The sequence below is a fragment of the Pseudophryne corroboree genome, chromosome 1 (assembly GCF_028390025.1).
Source record: "Pseudophryne corroboree isolate aPseCor3 chromosome 1, aPseCor3.hap2, whole genome shotgun sequence".
In the NCBI taxonomy this organism is placed as follows: Eukaryota; Metazoa; Chordata; class Amphibia; order Anura; family Myobatrachidae; genus Pseudophryne; species Pseudophryne corroboree.
In genome coordinates, this window is record NC_086444.1 from 504,372,558 (window position 1) to 504,387,953 (window position 15,396).

At 43.4% G+C, this 15,396-nt stretch overlaps 1 protein-coding gene across 2 annotated transcripts in view; it reads left to right on the forward strand.

The window, feature by feature from the left end:
• The first annotated feature begins 719 nt into the window (after positions 1-719).
• LOC134910198 (uncharacterized) overlaps positions 720-15,396 on the forward strand; it is a 74,962-nt gene continuing 60,285 nt past the window's right edge. For both annotated transcript variants that reach the window (XM_063918003.1, XM_063918091.1), the window contains exons 1-4: positions 720-826; positions 2,617-2,814; positions 8,189-8,302; positions 12,319-12,437. In XM_063918003.1, coding sequence (XP_063774073.1) covers positions 823-826; positions 2,617-2,814; positions 8,189-8,302; positions 12,319-12,437 — 435 coding nt within the window. In that variant the 5' untranslated portion in view covers positions 720-822. The remainder of the gene's footprint in view (positions 827-2,616; positions 2,815-8,188; positions 8,303-12,318; positions 12,438-15,396) is intronic.

Here is a 15,396-nt window from a genome sequence, read left to right on the forward strand (position 1 = left end):
CTTTGTTGACTACGAAAACAAAACAAGTATTCAGAATGGGTTTGTTTTCTGAGGCAATCTCCTCAGTTGCAAAGAATGAGCGAGACACGGCATTGGCCTTGACATTTTTGCTTTCAAGGCAGTATGTCATAACTACAGTAAGTTAAATCGATAAAATAACAATGACCAACTGACCTGGTGATAACTTTGCAGTGCAGAACTTGTGGCTTACTGATTGTTTTAAAAAAAAATATAGAAAAAAAACATTTTAAAGAACAATTTAGTTCTGAATTCCAAAAGTTTATTAGAAATGTTCACATTTAAAATGCTTACTTATGCCCAGTAACATATTGTTATTGTTTTTTTTATTAAAGCTTTACCCATAGTCTAAAAATTATTTTTTCTTGAAATTAATATCTTATAAATAAATTATATATAAGCTTTAAAACTTCTATAAAAGCTTTCAATTTTCATTTTAAAAGTAAATCTGTGCAAACTGATAATAAAAAATGTGCAAATCATTTTGCTGAAAGTAAACCTGATGTTTCAATATCGCTAATGTTCCTCCAGAGCAAACCATGGTCACTCATTTCTAGTGCTACACCTCCAACATACTGTACAAACATAGGAGTGCGACATGGTCCAGTTCTTCATGCTACAGATGGCTAAAGGATAAAGGAACATAAGAATGGCAACGATGTAAGATTGTCTTTAATGAAATGTCTATTGTCTTTAGCTTCTTATTTCACATCATCATATGACAATGTCCAGCGTTCATCCAGATTATGTATATGGAAGAAGAAAAGGAATACAGTGTTCCCTGCAACACAAAGTCTATACAATATGGGTGAGACATATTTATGTATTGTTTATTATGCAACACTGCATTATAGTACAGACAGAGAAGCAGTTCTTTGTCCTAGTATAAAGATATCTATGTAGATGACTCATGTCAGTGTAAAACCACAGTGGGGCCAATGCAGAGTTGAACGTTAGTGAGCTGCACATGCACTTGTTTAAATCAAGTAAATTTTCACTCGTATACTGAAATCCCATGACCACATCCACGTGGCTGAACTTACCCTATTTATACTTTACTAACGTCATCATTATCAATGCTCATAGCATACATATCCTGCTACATGTCCTCAGCACACCTTCAGTAAACTTTACCCAGGGCCGTCTTAACAGCAGTGTAGGCCCCTGGGCAAAGCAATGCACTGGTGCTCCTACTCATCCTCTAGTGTTAAGGGTGCTATCAGCGGTAGCTTTAATGTCCTGCGGGTGGCAGGAGATGTTCTATCTTCCGCTCAACATGTAGGACCTTGAGAAGTAATTTCTGCTAATTACTCCTTTACTGCACAGATGGTGGGAGATGTGCAGATGGAGGGAGACCACAAAACTGTAAAAGGGGGCTAAATGAAGGGGCCTCGGTACATGACTTCCAGGGTGGTAGGGGGTTTTCAATATGCAAGGGAGGTGTGGATAGTGGAGTGGGCTTAATATTCCTCATTTTCCGTGGGGGCAGCTTGCTTGACTGCAGATATCTCCAGTTCCTGATAAAAGAATTCTTAGCTTTCAATAAAAACTAGAGAGTCCCACCTTTCAGGATTGAGGATTAAAGTGCATGAGCAGGAGCAATCCACCGACAAAAGTATAAAACTGCATACCAGGCGTATAGAGCTGGAGCAGGGACCAGCTGCTGGAAGGCTGCTATCTCTGGTTCTGGACATAATAGGACAAGCTGCCAGTGTACACAGAAAGGGGAGAGACTTAGCTTTTGGAGTATACCCTCAGAAAAACTCTATGTCAGACAGAACCCAAGATACAGTATCTGGCTGGGAAGAGCAATTAACAGGCTCGGATGGGGACCACTGTTTTGACGTCGGATATCTCCAGTACCCCAGGGCCAATTTTCAGAAATCTGGTTCCTCTGCAAAAAGGGGACCCTCCGCTATCCCGTATACTCCTGGGGCCCTTGGGCAACTGCTCAGTAACCACCCAATTGTGCACCCTCAGCAGACAGTGAAGATTCCACTGAGTTGTGTCTAACTGTACATTGCCTTCGATGCATATTTTCAAAGCGTATACAGTGTGAAAAGGTGTGAGATCCATCCGCAAAACTGACTTGCATTCAATTCTGCATCAGCCACAATGTAAATTGTTTTTTCATTGTGGCATGCTGTCCTTGAAAACTATACAGAGGCTTTATACAGTATGTACTGTTATTACATATACTACATCTATTTAAAACATTTGTATAACAACATACAGACAAACTCCCTAGGTTATACACACCCATTTTGTGCACAAATCAAATCCACATTAGAAATATGTTGGTGACCTTTAACTTCTCCTATCTTTCAATAACGTTCCCTCCCAAACATGTTTTCTACAAACTTACATATTTTCCAGTCCTGTCCTTCTCGTTGGCTGGTGGTGTGGTTCTCTGAATTCCAAAATAAACTAGGAGTGTCACTTACCATCACAGTTCAAACATGTGTTCATGCAGCAAGTGTTCTCTTCATCATACATGAAGGGTGAATGATATTATTTGGGTAGTTGAAAGAAAATATGAATTGTATATTATATTTATTCAAATTGTTAATATATATAATTCTATTTTTTCCACTACAGAAACCTGGGGAAGAGATGCTGAGCCATCCACTTCCCAAACATCTGGGGGCTCATTCAGAAGTGATAATGAAGCTCATTTGTCATCCGAAATGTTACATTCTGATCTACCTGGACATGTTACCAGTTACTTTGATGAATTAACAAGTCACCCTTCCTGTATAATTAAAAGTATTGCTATAGATAATGATTCATTAGAAAGTAAGTGACTATAGTAAGTAATATTGCATTTATGTTATATTTTTCACAAAGACATAACAAACTGCATTGTTTCTGGGAACAGCCTTGTTTTGTGAAGAATATTTAAAATACAAAAAGTACATGAATAAAGGTGGGTACACACTAGGCGATGTGCCCTATGAGTGATGTCACCTAGTGTGTTCCCTTCCCTGCCGGGGCAGTCTTGGCAGTGTGTACACACTGAGCGATATGCAAACAATATCGCTCAGTGACATCATGTCGAAGCCGGGCCATGTATGCCGTTTTTGGACGATAGTCTAAATTAAGTTGCATGCACGGCCGACAGCGAGGGTAGTTAACGACCCATGGGGCTGTGCATTGCTCATCGTTCGGCAGCATACACACTAGTCAATATGGTAAACGACGTCGTTCAGGAAGGGCAAAATGAGCGACGATGTGTACTTTATCCAGGAGTGTGGGCCTACCTTAACTCTCTCAGGCAAACATTTCAATTTAGATTTACCCTGTAGACTGTAGTTTACAGATTTACCCTGTAGACTGTAGTTTAGTGATGAACTTACAGTGGCGTAAGTTCATCACAGTTGCCCAGAGGCAAGATAAATATTGGTGCCCCCCCTATTTCCTATATTAAGATAAATATATGTATGTATGTGTGCGTATATGTGTGTGTGTGTGTGTAGTGTTCTGAAAAAAATGTATATACTGTATTTATACATTTAATTGTCTTTTATTTTAAATCACACATTTCTTAGCAGTCATACCTAGGATTAGAACTCATGACCTGTTACACTAACAGCAGACACTTTACCGATGGAGCTATTTGTTCCTGTACAGGAAAATGAGAATTCTAACTATATGAAGTTACGTGTAATTGTCAGAGAAGTATCTTCATATAGTTAAAATTCTCATATTTCCTATACAGGAGCAAATAGCTCCATCAGTAAGGTATCTGCTTCCAGTGTAATAGGTCGTGGTTTCTAATCCTAGGTGTGATACTTGTAAAATATGTATATTCAGTATAATAAAGAGGGTGTGATTTGTAAGGTGCAGGGACTAGTGAGGAAGTCGGCCACTGAAAAGACAGCGACAGCTATCAGTTAACTTAATTCAATGGTGTCACAGAATGGGAGTAGAGGTGCCCCCCTTCAGAGCAGGAGCCCGGTGGCAGATGACTCTGTTGCATCCCAGAGTTCTGCCTCTGGTAGTTTATAAAATATGTATTATCTTAATGCTCATACTAAAAGACATTGTGTGGAACCATGGCATGCGGAGCAGGTTCTTTTCAGTGTGCGGGTGCCATAATACACCAGCAGGCTGTATACTTGGTGTGGGGTCAGTGGGGTGCTTGTACACTTAAGCGGTGGTGATAGAATGGTAATTAACAGCCCTTGTAGCAGTAGCAGGGTCCAGTGCACAGGGGTAGCATCCATACAAACAGGACGTGGAGGAGAGGAGCACCCTCTCATGCACAGGACAGACCTGCTGTTAGAACCGCAGTGGGTCCTAGGGCCCACTGGCTCTATCTATTGATATAGAGCAGGGCTGGCCAAACCAGTCCTCGAGATCTACCAACAGTACACATTTTCCAGACCACCTAGCTGGTGCACAGGTGTAGTCATTACTAATTAAGATGTGCTGCATTCATTCCTAACTGACAATTCTACAGATCTCCAGGAGGCCTGGAAAACATGAACTGTTGGTAGATCTCGAGGACCGGTTTGGCCAGCCCTGATATAGAGACAGCACAGGGCTCCTTTCAACCTGTGGCACATTCCGTCCCCGCCAACTCTGGAGCTGATGGTCTACTCGTTATGCCCCTGCATACTGTGGTGCTACCATTTTTGTTAACGTATTCTTGGTGCTAAGAAATTATCGTAATATAATTGTTTACTCTGTCATACACTTATTATAAGTCATGCAAGCTATTGTAGGTTCATTTGGCTAGTAAACAAAATTAATGTGTCTATCTTCAACAATCCTATATAGGCCACTAATGTTTCATATAGCTGCATTTTCTTGCATAATATAATACTAACTAGGGGAATGATTTCAGAGCCGTAGACTGTGCCCAAAATTGTTTGCACTAGCCCTATTCCGGGCACAAGAGATCCATCTGAAAATGCCAGGCGTTTGCGTATGCTTACAGTATATCTGAATAGGCCACATTTCCATCTACACTTCCACAAAACACCCACAGCAAAAGTATACTGAAAATGAACGCCCCAGTTATACTTAGCCAGCTGAAAGTGGAGATTTGGCAGACTACCGTGTTATTCTGACTATAAAGACAGAAGACCTACAGAGATGAATAAGTATGCCTCATTCCACCCTGTGAGCATGTGAAATCCGGGGAACTACAGATGAAAGTACTGTGCATGTGACCATATATGATGGCTACCAATAACATAATGATGGCATTGTGAATGTTGACAGATATTGTTTTGTTTACGATATAACGGTTAGGGTTTGGCATACTTACCGAGGCACCTGTATGGTCGTCATGATGACAGTCAACATTTGCTTGGTCGACTTTATGTCAATGTCATGACATGTGGACCTCCTGTCCTTGTCAACATTCTGAACATCAACATGCCCTACAACACGTAATTTAAAACAGAATGGCAAAATGCCTTTTTGCTACAATTACTGTAGGTAGCTTAGCATTCATTGTATAGTGGAGTTTTTGGGGCTCATTTAAAGTTGGATATATTGTTGCATTAGTAACGCATACTCATACCCCACTAAAAATGTATGTATTGACTTGTACATCCTTTATACTGGAGACACAGGACTGAAGAGGGAAGGGTAGGAAAACATGGCCTGAGTACAGTAAGGTCATGTCCATGTAAGGGAGACTCAACTGGACGGTATCTGTTCTCTAGGTTGACCACACCTAGGTCGACAATGTCTAGGTCAACCACTATTGGTCGACAGTAACTAGGTCGACAGGGTTTCTAGGTCGACAGGGTCTCTAGGTCGACATGTTCTAGGTCAACAGGTCGACATGAGTTTTTCACAATTTTTTTCTTTTTTTAAACTTTTTCATACTTAACGATCCACGTGGACTACGATTGGGAATAGTAACCTGTGCCAGCTGTAGCAGAGCGAGGAACCTTGCCCAAAGCAGTGAAACGAACCATGCGAGGGGACACGGTGCACTAATTGCGGACCCCGGTCACTGTACGGAGAAATTACACAATTTTTTTTAAAAACCTTCATGTCGACCTTTTGACCTGTCGACATAGAACATGTCGACCTAGAAACCCTGTCGACCTAGTTACTGTTCACCAATACTGGTCGACCTAGACACTGTCGACCTAAGTGTGATCGACCTTCAATACCACACCCCAACTGGACACCGCTGTCGGTACTCCAACTGGCATTTTACACATTACGGCAGGTAAGAGTCCCTATTTTACACATTACGGCAGGCAAGAGTCCCCATTTTACACATTACGGCAGGCACGTGTCCCCACTTTACACATTACGGCAGGCAAGAGTCCCCATTTTACACATTACGGCAGACAGGTGTCCCCATTTTACACATTACGGCAGGCAAGAGTCCCCATTTTACACATTACGGCAGGCAGGTGTCCCCATTTTACACATTACGGCAGGCAGGTGTCCCATTTTACACATTACGGCAGGCATGTGTCCCCATTTTACACATTACGGCAGGCAGGTGTCCCCATTTTATACATTTACGGCAGGCAGGTGTCCCCATTTTACAAATTAGGACAGGCAGGTGTCCCCATTTTACACATTAGGACAGGCAGGTGTCCCCATTTTACACATTACGGCAGGCATGTGTCCCCATTTTACACATTATGGCAGGCAAGAGTCCCCATTTTACACATTACGGCAGGCAGGTGTCCTCATTTTTCCCATTACGGTAGGCAGGTGTCCCCATTTTACACATTACGGCAGGCAAGAGTCCCCATTTTACACATTACGGCAGGCAAGAGTCCCCATTTTACACATTATGGCAGACAAGAGTCCCCATTTTACACATTACAGCAGGCAGGTGTCCCCATTTTACACATTACGGCAGGCAGGTGTCCCCATTTTACACATTACGGCAGGCAGGTGTCCCATTTTACACATTACGGCAGGCAGGTTTCCCCATTTTACACATTACGGCAGGCGGGTGTCCCCATTTTATACATTTACGGCAGGCAGGTGTCCCCATTTTACACATTAGGACAGGCAGGTGTCCCCATTTTACACATTACGGCAGGCATGTGTCCCCATTTTACACATTATGGCAGGCAAGAGTCCCCATTTTACACATTAGGGCAGGCAGGTTTCCCCATTTTTCACATTACGGCAGGCAGGTGTCCCCATTTTACACATTATGGCAGGCAAGAGTCCCCATTTTACACATTACGGCAGGCAAGAGTCCCCATTTTACACATTATGGCAGACAAGAGTTCCCATTTTACACATTACGGCAGGCAAGAGTCCCCATTTTATACATTACGGCAGACAGGTGTCCCCATTTTACACATTACGGCAGGCAGGTGTCCCCATTTTGCACATTACAGCAGGCAAGTGTCCCCGTTTTACACATTACGGCAGGCAAGTGTCCCCGTTTTACACATTACGGCAGGCAGGTGTCCCCATTTTACACATTACGGCAGGCAGGTGTCCCCATTTTACACATTACAGCAGGCAAGAGTACCCATTTTACACATTACGGCAGGCAAGAGTCCCCATTTTACACATTACGGTAAGCAAGAGTCCCCATTGTACACATTATAGCAGGCAGAGACCCCTTCAACAAAGAGAGACAGAGTGAAATAAAACAGACAGACACATAGATAGATAGATAGATAGATAGATAGATAGATAGATAGATAATAGACAGAAAGACAGACACATAGATAGATAATAGATAGATAATCACACATACAAAATACTCACTTAGTTCCTCTGATAGACACAACCTCCCGGGCAGTCTCTCTTTTGTTCCTGAGTCCTGTCAGGTGATGAGATGGCTCCATGGCAGTACTGCAGTCAGCAGTAACTGCAGCTCCCTGGTCCCGGAGCCGTCCTTTGTTCGTCAGTCCCGCCCACACACCTCCTACTGCTAGCACCACTGCGCTGGCACAGGATGGGAGGAGATTAAATCAGCGGCGTGGCTGGAGTGGGGACTTGAAGAGTCGCTATGCATTTACAGTGATAGGCGCAGCCGGCAGCAACAGCGCACAGCAAAGGGATACAGAGCAATGAAAGCGCCTCTCCAGGCATACGCCTCCCTGCACTGCATCCCTTTGCTGAGCGGGTTCCGCCGGCTCTGGTGGAGACTACATTATATGAAGTTAAGCCCTGTTATTCGCATACTGTACTTAACTGGCATACTCTGTACTTGCAGGTCCTGAGAAGCAAGATGAGTCTTGGCTCAGCAAGATTGGATCTTACAGGAGCAAGTTGGCCTTCCTAAATTGTTGGAATGGTGCAAAAGAAGATACAGCAGAACCCAAAAGGGGTGATATAACCAAATTTCCATAGACACTGTTTTGTGTTTTAAGATATATATTAATACGACTCATGATCATACTATAGCATACGTGAAAAATACTAAAAATAAACACAAAATAAAAAAATATATATATTAATGTTTTGAACAACAAATAAAAACAATGTTTTAGACATTGATTTTATCTACAGCAGGCATGTCCAAACTGCGGCCCTCCAGCTGTTGAGAAACTACACATCCCAGCATGCCCTGACACAGCTTTAGCATTCTCTGACAGCAAAACTGTGTCAGGGCATGCTGGGATATGTAGTTTCACAACAGCTGGAGGGCCGCAGTTTGGACATGCCTGATCTACAGTCATTAATAGGTTAGTCTGTCTGCTGCCCCTTATCAAGTAATATGGAACTCATAGTAAATCTGCATATAGGGCCTGATTTATGTTTGTAAGTAAAGCAAAAAAGCAAGCAACTAGGCAAAACCATGCTGCACTGTAGATGGGGCAGATAAAACATTAGATTTGGGTGGGTGTGTGTTCAAACTGAAATCTAAATTGCAGTGTAAAAATAAAGCTGTATAAACATTTGTGGGCTACATGCAAAAGCAGACAGTATTTATTTAACCTGCACAGAAAAAGTATGGCACCATGGTTTGTTCCAGGAACAAAGTTACAGTACTTGCCTTTTTTCTTTACTTACAAACATGAATCGGGCTCATAGTGTAGAAAAAAGAAAAATAGAGGCACTAACTGTCTTAAGTAATAAAACATTGTTTATTCAGTACAAACAAATGATGCAATAAAAAATTAGATTATAATTTATTGCACTGTATTTTTACACTGAATAAATATTTTTTTGTTGTGTAAGTCTGCCAGTGCCTCTATTTTTCTTTTCTTTTTTTAATGTAAATGTTTTGTTAGTCTAGCTTTATAACGTCGTCTGTAGCAGTTTTATAAATGTACTAATTATTTGTAGGCAGGGAAAATACGAGCTGCATTTGCATGTAGCGTTCAAATACTCGGCAGCTTTGATTTGTACATTCAAATCTACAATGAACCTAGGGAGCACCCCTTCCCCAATCTAAATCTCTCAGCATATTTTATATCTGCCCCACGTGCAGAGGAAACCCTTCCCACCCTCTCCTCTGGGGATCCCACCCTCTCCTCTGGGGATCCCACCCTCTCCTCTGGGGATCCCACCCTCTCCTCTGGGGATCAGGTTTTAGACTGTGCACTTGGATTATACATTATACATAAATTACATTATACTGCACAGGACTATGGCGTATTCACTACAGTGCATTGCTGTTATTAATCTGGCACTAGCAGTATTACTATATTTATCAAGGGACTCCCCCCCCCCCCCGCACAAGTACAAAATCATTGCACAGCGGCGATACTTTTGTACTTGTTGAGTAACTCCCGGCCAGCGCAGCTCCTGCGGCAGGCCGGGAGTTGCTCGTCGCTGCCCCTGGACGCAGTGGCTGTGTGTGACATCACGCAGCCGCTGCGCCCCCCCCCCCCCACGGTCCGGCCACTCCTGCGCTGGCCGGACCGCGCCCCCAAAACGGCGGCCAAATGCTGCCGTGCCGCACCCTCCCGCCCAGCGACCGCCTCTGCCTGTCAATCAGGCAGAGGCGATCGCTAGGGAACGACGGCCTTGAGCCGTCCGGCATACATCGCCGCCCCTCGCCACCTACCACAGCGATGTTGATCGCAATGTCACCTCCCAGGAGTCTCCACACTGCCCACACGCCGGGAAGCAGCAGCAGGCTGCCCCCGGTGCCTCTTTCTCCCCCCTGCACCCGGAAGGACCTCCTGATGCGTTGCTAGGGGGAGGAGGAGATTACCTTCCGGGACCAGGGCTGCCTGGACGAAGGTAAGCCAGGGGAGAGCGGGGTCGGCGTCTGCGGCAGAGGCGGCGGGTTGCAGCGGCCGGCGATAAGAAGCCCATAGGCTTCTATAGGGTATCGCCATCCAGAGATGGCTATACCCTGGGCGGCGAAAAACCGGCAGTGGGGTCTTAGTACATTTGAAAATGCGATAAAAACCCAGAAAACGGGGGTTTTACCGCATTTTTCCCTTAGTACATCCCGCCCACAGTCTGAATCGACTGCAGCTGCACCTTTGTCTGTACACTCTGTGTTACGCATGTGTCGTATAGGTTTACAGAAATTTGCAGCTTTGGATTGGGCCCATTACATGCAGGGTCATAACTAAGGGTGTGTAAGCGGTGCTGTTGTACAGAGTGCAGGTCTCTGGGGGTGGCACTGCTTCTGGCTTTTAGGGTGTCTGGAACGGTTTAGGCATGCACGCAGGGTTGCACGCAGTTGCAGGAACTGCAGTCTGTACAGCTGCTTGGAGCGCCCCCAGGATGCCCCGGGCAGTGCTGCACTTTCCTCGAACTAGCGTCCTTTCCCCCTCTGAGCGATGTTATGACATCATGTGTTCAGGGATTGGGGCCAGCACAGGACACAGGGCCTAATTCAGTTCTGATAGCAGCAACAAATTTGTTAGCTAATGGGTAAAACCATGGGGGTAATTCCAGTGGCGCACGCAGGGGGGGGGGGGGGGGGTTCTGAGTGTGCTATATAGTGATATATATATATATATATATACACAAATAAATCATATTTTCTTAATATTTTTAAAATTAGAAATAGTAAAAATAAAAATTTATAAAATGAGAAAAATAGTTTAATATATTTTAAAGAAATGTAAAATGCTTATTTCAAGAGGGAGAAAAGTTATTGGTATGCCGGCTGTCGGGATTCCGGAGCCGGTATACAGAGTGCCAGGATCCCAACAGCTGGCATATCAAATACCACATATATATATATATATATATATATATATATATATATATATTCTTCCAACCAATGAATCAGGGGCGCTACCAATCACATCCCATTACACCAGCAATACAAATGACCACATATATGGATAATAATAATTTATTAAAAAGCACAATCTGCTATTAGAGATAACCCTTTCAAATGCACAAGTTAGTGTCAAAGATGAAATGAAGGGTGTTTTTCTCTCCCTTTATTTCATCTTTGACACTAACCTGTGCATTTGAAAGGGTTATCTCTAATAGCGGATTGTACTTTTTAATAAATTATTATTATCCATATATGTGGTAATTTGTATTGCTGGTGTAATGGGAAGTGATTGGTAGCGCCCCTGATTCATTGGCTGGAAGAGTGTTTATTTTGGACCTAGCTAACAGTAGGATCGTTTCGGGGGGCAGCAACCTCACAGCGTAGGATAAGAGTGTTTTTTGCTTTTATATATATATATATATATATATATATATATATATATATATATATATATACGGAACCTCCCCCCCCCAATAAATACTGCGTTTGCCCCTGAATTCAGACCTGATCGTAGCAGCAAATTTGTTAGCAGCTAGGCAAATCCATGTGCACTGCAGGGGTGGGGGGTGGGGGGGGGGCAGATATAACATGTGCAGAGAGAGTTAAGGTGCATACACACGGAAAGATTTTGTCTATGAGAGATTTTGACTGAGCGTTTTCCCTTGAACTGGCAGTAGGAGATTTTGACTAACTTTTCCATCGATTCTGACTAACTTTTCCATCGATTTTGGCTATGGGTGATTTTGGCTCATTTAAGCAAGGGGATGCTTTTTCTTTTCCAGCGACATAGCCAAAATTGACTTGCCTGCACAGTCTATTTTTAGCAGCGATAGCGACCTGGCGGGGACGCGCATCGCTATCGCTGGCTGTGTACACACAGAGCGATATGCACTAACTTTCTGAGCGATTTTGACTATATAGTCAAAATCTCTCAGCTATATCGCTCCGTGTGTATGGACCTTTAGATTTGGGTGGGGTGTGTTCAAACTGAAATCTAAATTGCAGTGTAAAAATAAAGCAGCCAGTATTTACCCTGCACAGAAACAATATAACCCACCCAAATCTACAAGTCCTGACACCGTGACAGAAAATAACACAGCATTAACAATTACATTGTATTCATGTACATGTGAATATTGTTCTTGCAGATCTTCATAAATTTACAAAAACATATGAAAGCCGCTCTTTGAATGAATTGGCTGAGTGTGAGGAACATGAAGGACAGCCTTACATTCCCTATGATTTGGCAAAGATTTACATTACAAAGGTTTGTATAAATGAATTTTGATGGAGAATGAATGATAAAACTGCAATGGTAATTTAGGCACCATTTGTGATTGTTACTTGAACTCCGGCGGCGGTGTGTGTGTGTGGGAGTAATAATGCAGAGTGCGCCCCAGGTGTCACCACACCCGGTGACGCCTCTGCCTATCAGTATTAGCGATGCATATTCACTCAACCAGTCAGGTAGTTCCGGAGACCATCACTCTCATTATTCTGTGTTTACACCTGCCATTGACTACCTGCAAATAATATTGCTTCCACAGATGTATATGCATCTATACACAGGTACACAAACACGCTCTGACCGTACTCGGCCAATGTTAGACTCTCTAGGTGCAATTGTGCATAGGCACAGGGCCGGTGCAAGGTTTCTCTGCACCCTAGGCAAAACTTTAGCCTATCACCCCCCTCCTCCAGCCCACACACCAATACCCACTTTCCAGCCTCAGGTGAAAGCGTTGAAGTAGCATCTTAAGGTGGGTACACACTTGCCGGTAAAGTAAACATCGCTTATTTTGCCCTCCCTGAGCGATGTCATTTACCATATCGACTAGTGTGTACGCTGCCAAAAGTCGAGCGATGCGCGGGCCCGCGAGTCGTTAATGACCCTCGCTGACGGGCGTGCATGCAGCTCATTTTGGACTGTCTGCCAAAAACTGCATGGATGGCCTGGCTGCGGCATAACGTCACTGAGCTATATAGTTTTTGCATATTGCTCAGTGTGTACCTACTACGACGACCCCCCCGGCAGTGAAGGGAACACACTAGGCGACTTCGCTCATAGGGCCTAATTCTGAGTTGATCGCAGCAGCAAATTTGTTAGCAGTTGGGCAAAACCATGGGGGTATTTCCAAGTTGATCGCATCAGGAATTTTGTTAGCAGTTGGGCAAAACCATGAGCACTGCAGAGGAGGCAGATTTAACATGTGCAGAGAGAGTTAGATTTGGGTGTGGTGTGTTCAATCTGCAATCTAATTTGCAGTGTAAAAATAAAGCAGCCAGTATTTACCCTGCACAGAAACAAAATAACCGACCCAAATCTAACTCTTTCTGCACATGTTATATCTGCCTCCCCTGCAGTGCACATGGTTTTGCCCAACTGCTAACAAAATTCCTGCTGCGATCAACTCAGAATTACCCCCCATGTGCACTGCAGGGGAAGCAGATATAACATGTGCGGAGAGAGTTAGATTTGGGTGGGGTGTGTTCAAACTGAAATCTAAATTGCAGTGTAAAAATAAAGCAGCCAGTATTTACTCTGCACAGAAATAAAATAACCCACCCAAATCTAACTCCCTCTGCAAATGTTATATCTGCCCACCCCCCCCTGCAGTGCACATGGTTTTGCCCAATTGCTAATAAACTTGCTGCTGCAATCAACTCAGAATTACCCCCATAGAGCACATCGCCTACTGTGTACCGAAGTTTAACAGCAGCTGTCTGATGTGGCCACTTTTACAATGCACAAGCAGTTTTACGTAAATTTATGCAAAATGACAAGTCTCACTCCACATCAATCCCTTAGTCCAGTGGTTCTTAAACTCGGTCCTCAGGACCCCACATAGTGCATGTTTTGCAGGTAACCCAGCAAGTGCACAGGTGTATTAATTACTCACTGACACATTTTAAAAGGTCCACAGGTGGAGCTAATTATTTCACTTGTGATTCTGTTAGGAGACCTGTAAAACATGCACTGTGTGGGGTCCTGAGGACCGAGTTTGAGAACCTGTGCCTTAGTCTATACATAGATAAGATGATAATGGTGTCAATTCATTCTTCCATGAACTGTGTGGGATAGAATAAAAGAGAAGACCAGGCAGAACAAAAATAACTGAGGAAATTCAGAGGAGGATTGCTACAAATCTTCTGCAGAACAGTTTGAATGTTGCCCATTTGCGTTTCTGGGTCTGTCTGCTTCATACTATAACCTTGTTCACATTGCAGACTATTTCCTGTTTTCTATCATTTTTACCATGTGTGCACTGATGACATCTGGTGGTGAAATGTGATATTGAATTACATGTTAGTAATTACATCATATAGACACACCATTGTAATAGAAGTAGTCTGACGACTCACGATAAAAGACCATTTTTTGCTATATTGCTGTTTCTATATGAATGGGCCTTTAGCTAGCCATTAGACAGTGTTTCTTCATTATTTTGTTGCTACAAAAATCAATATGCGTCTGAAAAATTGCAGAGATATTTATGCATATAGTAAAACGTTTCCCATACTTTTTTCTCTTATCCTACTGTGAACAATGGGGGTCATTCTGAGTTGATCGCTCGCTAGCTAGTTTTAGCAGCCGTGCAAACACTATGCCGCCGCTCACTGGGGAGTGTATTTTAGCTTAGCAGAAGTGTGAACGCATGTACAGCCGAGCTCTGCAAAAACAGTTTGTACAGTTTCAGAGTAGCTCTGAACTTACGCAGCGCTTGCGATCACTTCAGCCTATTCTTGTCCGGATTTGACGTCATACACCCGCCAAGCGAACGCTCAGCCACGCCTATACTTTTTCAGACATGCCTGCGTTTTTGCAAACACTTTCCAAAAACGGTCAGTTGACACCCAGAAACGCCCCCTTCCTGTCAATCTTGTTGCGGCCGTCAGTGTGACTGAAAACTTTGCTACAACCTGTGCACAACCACAACAGGCTTTGTACCTGTACGACGCGCGTGCGCATTGCGGCCCATACGCATGCGCAGAAATGCCGATTTTTAGCCTGATCGCTGCGCTGCGAACAACGGCAGATAGCAATCAACACGGAATGACCCCCAATATCAGATATCTTAGCAACTAAATGTAGATGAGTTATTAGAGATTACTCTGACTGCCAGAAGTAAACACCTTGATGTATCACGGCTCAATTTCCAGATAAAGTAAATAAATAAAATAAATTGTACCACTATCTTTTCTAGAAAGGTCAACGTGTTGCAATC